This window comes from Triticum aestivum, chromosome 5B, assembly GCF_018294505.1.
Source record: "Triticum aestivum cultivar Chinese Spring chromosome 5B, IWGSC CS RefSeq v2.1, whole genome shotgun sequence".
NCBI lineage: Eukaryota > Viridiplantae > Streptophyta > Magnoliopsida > Poales > Poaceae > Triticum > Triticum aestivum.
The window spans coordinates 590155068-590160535 of NC_057807.1; the positions used below are offsets into that span (position 1 = coordinate 590155068).

At 52.5% G+C, this 5468-nt stretch overlaps 1 protein-coding gene across 1 annotated transcript; it reads left to right on the forward strand.

Moving 5' to 3' along the window:
- The first annotated feature begins 219 nt into the window (after nucleotides 1-219).
- Nucleotides 220-5157, forward strand: LOC123117049 (MLO-like protein 9). Its single transcript, XM_044537900.1, has 13 exons — nucleotides 220-533; nucleotides 634-691; nucleotides 778-1121; nucleotides 1235-1351; nucleotides 1475-1535; nucleotides 1637-1725; nucleotides 1821-1895; nucleotides 1975-2063; nucleotides 3719-3768; nucleotides 3846-3886; nucleotides 4146-4355; nucleotides 4467-4534; nucleotides 4614-5157. The coding sequence occupies exons 1-13, from the start codon at nucleotides 402-404 to the stop codon at nucleotides 4891-4893; spliced, it is 1614 nt and encodes a 537-aa protein (XP_044393835.1). The 5' UTR covers nucleotides 220-401; the 3' UTR covers nucleotides 4894-5157.
- Nucleotides 5158-5468: the final 311 nt, after the last annotated feature.

The following is a 5468-nucleotide window of genomic DNA, read 5'->3' on the forward strand; positions in this document are numbered from 1 at the left end:
AGCCGGGATGGTTGCAATTAGTGTCCACGTGTCGCGGGCTGGATATATATAGCCGAAAATAAAGAGAAGAGAATTATTGACGGAGCGTGCGTGGTTCGCGCGCAGCCTGTCTGCAAATGAGCAGCTAGCGCTTTCTCCTCCGCTCACCGCGCATGCACGCACGCGGAGCAAGAAAAACGGCGAATCTCCGACTCGATCGGCCATTGACGCCCTCTTCCTCCTCCTTGACCCCGTCTCCAGTTTATCTGCGCCACCCTCTCGCCCGTCTCCCTCCTTTGCCCGCCTCTCATCCCGGCCGTCTCAAGCCACAACGCAACGGCCGGCTGCCTCAAGCCGGAACGCAACGGCCGGCGGCCGACGACAAGGCTAGCTAGCTAGGGCGGGTCGGCAGCAGAGCAAACATGAGCGGGGGAGGAGGGGGCGGCAACTCGAGGGAGCTCGACCAGACGCCGACATGGGCCGTCGCCTCCGTCTGCGGCGTCATCGTCCTCATCTCCATCCTCCTCGAGATGGGCCTCCACAAAGTCGGAGAGGTCCGTCCGTCAGACCATCCATGTCGCCCTGCCAAGTAATCTGCTTTTGTTTGCTCTGCTCACATGTATGCAAACGCATGGGGTTGGCTCGTTGTTTCAGTGGTTCGCGCACAGGAAGAAGAAGGCCATGGTCGAAGCCCTTGAGAAGGTCAAGGCAGGTGAGGAAGAAGGCGCCAAGGGTTGCCATGGATGGTCTATGAATTTATTGACACGTAACGACATGGATGCTGATGATGTGGTGCAGAACTGATGGTGCTGGGGTTCATCTCGCTGCTGCTGGTGTTCGGGCAGAGCTACATCATAAAGATTTGCATCTCCGAGGCTGCCGCCGACACCATGCTCCCATGCCGCCTCAAGAAGGCCACCGTCGAGGTCGAGATCGCCAAGGACGGCGGCCACGGCGCCCCCGCGGGCGGCGCCAAGGAGGACCACGGCGCTAAGCAGCCGGAGGAGCATTTCAGCCTCGGCACCCATCCCTTCACCGCTACCTCCTTCAGCGTCCCCAACAGGATGCTCAGCGAGGCCACCTCCTTCGGCGTCCCCCACAGAATGCTCAGTGAGGCCAACATGAACACCAAATGCCCCCCGGTCAGCACCAATCTCATTCTCATCTAATCAATTAATTTGCCGATGAAGAGAGGGAAAAAGAAAATCTTTGCATCCGGCAGTAAGACGAATTCCACCCCTGAAATCAATTGCAGGGGAAGGTGTCCCTCATCTCGATAAACGCTCTGCACCAGCTGCACATCTTCATCTTCTTCCTGGCCGTGTTCCATGTCTGCTACAGTGCCACCACCATGGCACTCGGCAGGGCCAAGGTCTCTCTAGGAATTAATCCCATAATTGATCACCGTTCTCTTCTCTTCTTAACCATTAGCTCGATCATTGCCTCATTGGCGGTGCGAGGGACGCGTGATGATTTCACCATTAACTGATTGCAGATACGAGGATGGAAAGAGTGGGAAAAAGAAGCGGCGGGCCAAGATGAAGAAGTCACTAACGGTACATCATTTTCTTTCTCCTCTCTCACTCTTCAGAGCTACTAAAACACGTCGATCTTTTAATTTCCTCTGAGCTAACGGGCGGCGCGATTGCTGCCGCAGATCCGTCGCAGTTCAGGTTTACGCACGAGACATCGTTCGTCAGGCAGCACATGAACGTCCTCAACAAGACCCCGGCCTCGTTTTACATCGTAAGCTACATTGATCAGCGAAATGTGTCCATCCTTCAGGCAGAGCAAAATGCTTGCATAGTTTTACTGACCCATGGATGCAACTCTGAGCGCAGAGCAACTTCTTCAGGCAGTTCTTCAGATCGGTCCGGAGGGCCGACTACTGCGCGTTGCGCCACAGCTTCGTCAACGTAAGTAGTACTAAGGCACTAATCATCAAGTAATCTGCATTTCGGCTAGAAATCCTTAATTGTGGTCCTGCTGTTGCAGGTTCATTTGGCTCCTGGCAGCAAGTTTGATTTCCAGAAGTACATCAAGCGGTCTCTCGAGGATGATTTCAAGGTCATCGTCGGGATCAGGTGAACAAAAACAACTCACTTCACCAATTTTATGAAAAAAAATATGATTTCATCCTACTTTATAAATAAAGTCACACGGCCGAATGATACAAAATGTCGAGGAAACCCTTTACAAAGGGAGAAAAGACAAACAAACAAAAAAGCAACACAGAGGAATGCACACACATGCACTACTGTCTACTGGACGTCACCACCTTGCTGTCAGGCAAGAGTAACCATAACACAAAGCTAACCATCAGATCGACGAAGAACGGACCGGTGCCTCTTGGAAGGATCACTGAACTTCGCTGCGACACCCTCGCCAAACTCTCATCGCAGCAAGCCATCTGCATTCTCGCTCTCACCCTCGGAGCGCCGATCACGCTCAGGGCAGTGGAGATAAAAAACGCTGGCTACGAAGTTACATGTAAAAGGTAGGAGGCAAACAAGACCGCCACACATCATAGCCAACGATGTGTCAAGCTATGATCCAAGCCCACACGAAGACACCACCTCACTGTGACTGGATGGTACTTGGGCTCCTGGATGACACACCCAAGAGGGTCATGGCATCGCGCCGCCGCCATAGAGTCCGGATGAGCAAACATGACTTTCCACCAAGAACCCTTCCACTCGAAGAGGACCACAAAGATGCCCACCAGAAGGGAGACAACACCCAAAGACAATGTCGTCGCTGGTGCCGAAGTGTAGACCTTTCGATCGGTATGTTCCCCGCGTCACGCCAAGGTAGCTAGGTCACCAAGTCCCCCGCGAGTGAAAGCCACCACGATCGGATCTAGGCCTACATATCAAGATCTGGGCAAGACCCCTACCGATATCCACACTGTCAAAGGAAGAAACCAACACCACCATTGTGCTGCTCACTAGAGAGCTAAGAGATAACTGTGCAGCCCGCCATCCAGCGTTGTCACCCAGCTCCGATATCACAACCTCACGCACCACCTGCATTCTTCCTTATCCATGTCCGCCGGAGGAAGCCACCAGGACACTTCTGAAGCCCCAGAATGACCCTAGCTTGCGGCATCGGCCGATCTAGCCTGGGCCAAGCTTGTCGGCGACCCGCACCCATTCACACCTCAATCTGGGTGGGAATGACCCTACAGCTGAGGAACCCAACCCACAAGCAGGCTAGAGGCGCCACAACCCGTCTGTCACGACCAAGCCAACCTAGGTCAATGACTGGATCTGGGTATATGCAGGAACTGGATCAGAGCTGCCCTCCCCGACCATGCAGTGGACAAGATGGCCACATGCCCCTCTAGCCTTGACCACCCAGCCCCTCGCCGGCAACTAACCAATGACAACGGAGGAAAGCAACTGACGGCGATGCATCGGGCTAGGGTTAGGTTGCGGTCCTCACTCCAGAGCAGAGCGAGGAGATCCGGGATAGGAGAAGATGGGCCCGTGCCCACTGAGACGCACGAGGCTTTGCCCGGCATCGTGCCTAGCCAACGCATCTCACCCGTTCAATCAATCGTGTCTAGCCAACGGTTAGCGCTAAACATGTTTAAAACCAGTGTCTTTGCCTAGGAGTAATATAATCGTGCAATGCAATTAATACCTTGCCTAACGGTGCGTGCATTGTAGTACTGTACATGACTACTACTACTTCGTAGTAAAAACTGTTTCTCTGACCGTTGTGGTTTTTTTGGCAGCCCTATTCTGTGGGCGTCTGCACTCATCTTCCTGCTCGTCAACATCAACGGTGAGTGACTCAGCTAATTAACTAGATCCACTAAACAAACCACTCCATAATTCCCACCTGACGAGGAATGTTTTCAGGGATGCACACCATGCTCTGGATATCCATCATGCCGCTGGTGGTAAGTCGATCTCTCCCAACCTGAATCTACTTTCCCCGTTATTAAATATAAATCTTTGAAGAGATTTCGCTATGAACCACATACGGATGTATGTAGATGCATTTTAGAGTTGTATTTAGGAACGGATGGAGTACCATGCATGCATGCATCCATCCATCCATGATTGATTGATTGATTGATACGAGTAGATACTCAATCTTAATCTGGACTGGTCGATGGTTTGACGTACGGAATATGGATGGTGGTGGCGCGCGCACAGATCATCCTGTCGGTGGGCACGAAGCTGCAGGGGATCATCTGCCGGATGGCGATCGACATCACGGAGCGGCACGCGGTGATCCAGGGGATCCCGCTGGTGCAGGTCAGCGACAGCTACTTCTGGTTCAGCCGCCCCACCTTCGTCCTCTTCCTCATCCACTTCACGCTCTTCCAGAACGGCTTCCAGATCATCTACTTCCTCTGGATCCTCGTAAATTCCACCTCCCTCCTCCGTCGACTCGTACCATCCATCTCGAATTCTCGATGACGATGAATTTATTAGCTCGATTTGATTTGATTTGGTTTGATTTGATGCGTGCAGTACGAGTACGGGATGGACTCGTGCTTCAACGACTCCACGAAGCTCGTCGTCGCGCGGCTCTGCCTCGGGTAAGCCGACCAGCCAGATCTCTGACCCGCATCCATGGGACTGACGCGATCTTGTCCGGCGGTGTATGCGTGCATGCAGGGCGGTGGTGCAGGTGCTGTGCAGCTACGTGACGCTGCCGCTCTACGCGCTGGTGTCGCAGATGGGGTCCACCATGAAGCAGTCCATCTTCGACGACCAGACCTCCAAGGCGCTCAAGAGCTGGCGCGCCGGCGTCAAAAAGAAGCCGGCGGCCCATTCCAAGCACGGCGGGTCGCCCTCGGGGAGCCCGCACGCCGGCAGCCCCAAGGCCACCGACGAAGGCAGCACCGGCGTCGCGCTCACGCAGAAGCAAGGCCAGGGCGACGACGGCGCGCCATGATCCAGCGGACTGTGGCCGCCCATGCATGCATGCATGCATGCATGGTCCATTCGAGTACGCTGTTTGATTCTTTGTACCAGTATACACGTAGTAGCAGCAAGCAAGCAAACACGTCTATACATGTGTGTCAGTGTATATGTATATGCATCTGTGCATAGCTTACGTAGGAGGACATGCAGGAAGGGAGGAGTTGCATCTTTTTTCTTGTTATTATTCTTGGACAATTTAATTTAACTAGGGCCGGTGTTGTTGTATTCATGTCAACTAATCATTTGCTAACTTGAAAGGTGTAATTGCAGTTCAAACAGATATGAATGACGTTGTGTCCGGACTTGGGTTATTGTGCTCCTTTGGTTTGCTTATGTTTTCATTTTCATTTCCACTCGAGCTCAAATGCATGCGTTCACAATTTCAAATAGATTGTCGGATTTGGTTTTTTTAGCTCCCAACTGAAATTTAATTGACGTGTCTGTAGAACGTCACTTCTCCAGGATACTGTGTTTTTTAAGAATATATTATTTGAAATTATTTGAAACCTTTGAAAGATATTTTCACTTGTTTTTCACCGGTTTCCA

Coding starts and splice junctions, on each gene's coding strand:
- LOC123117049 (XM_044537900.1), top strand. CDS start 402: ATGAGCGGGGGAGGAGGGGGCGGCAACTCGAGGGAGCTCGACCAGACG. Junction 692..777: donor CCTTGAGAAGGTCAAGGCAG/GTGAGGAAGAAG, acceptor GATGTGGTGCAG/AACTGATGGTGCTGGGGTTC. Junction 1,122..1,234: donor TGAACACCAAATGCCCCCCG/GTCAGCACCAAT, acceptor AATCAATTGCAG/GGGAAGGTGTCCCTCATCTC.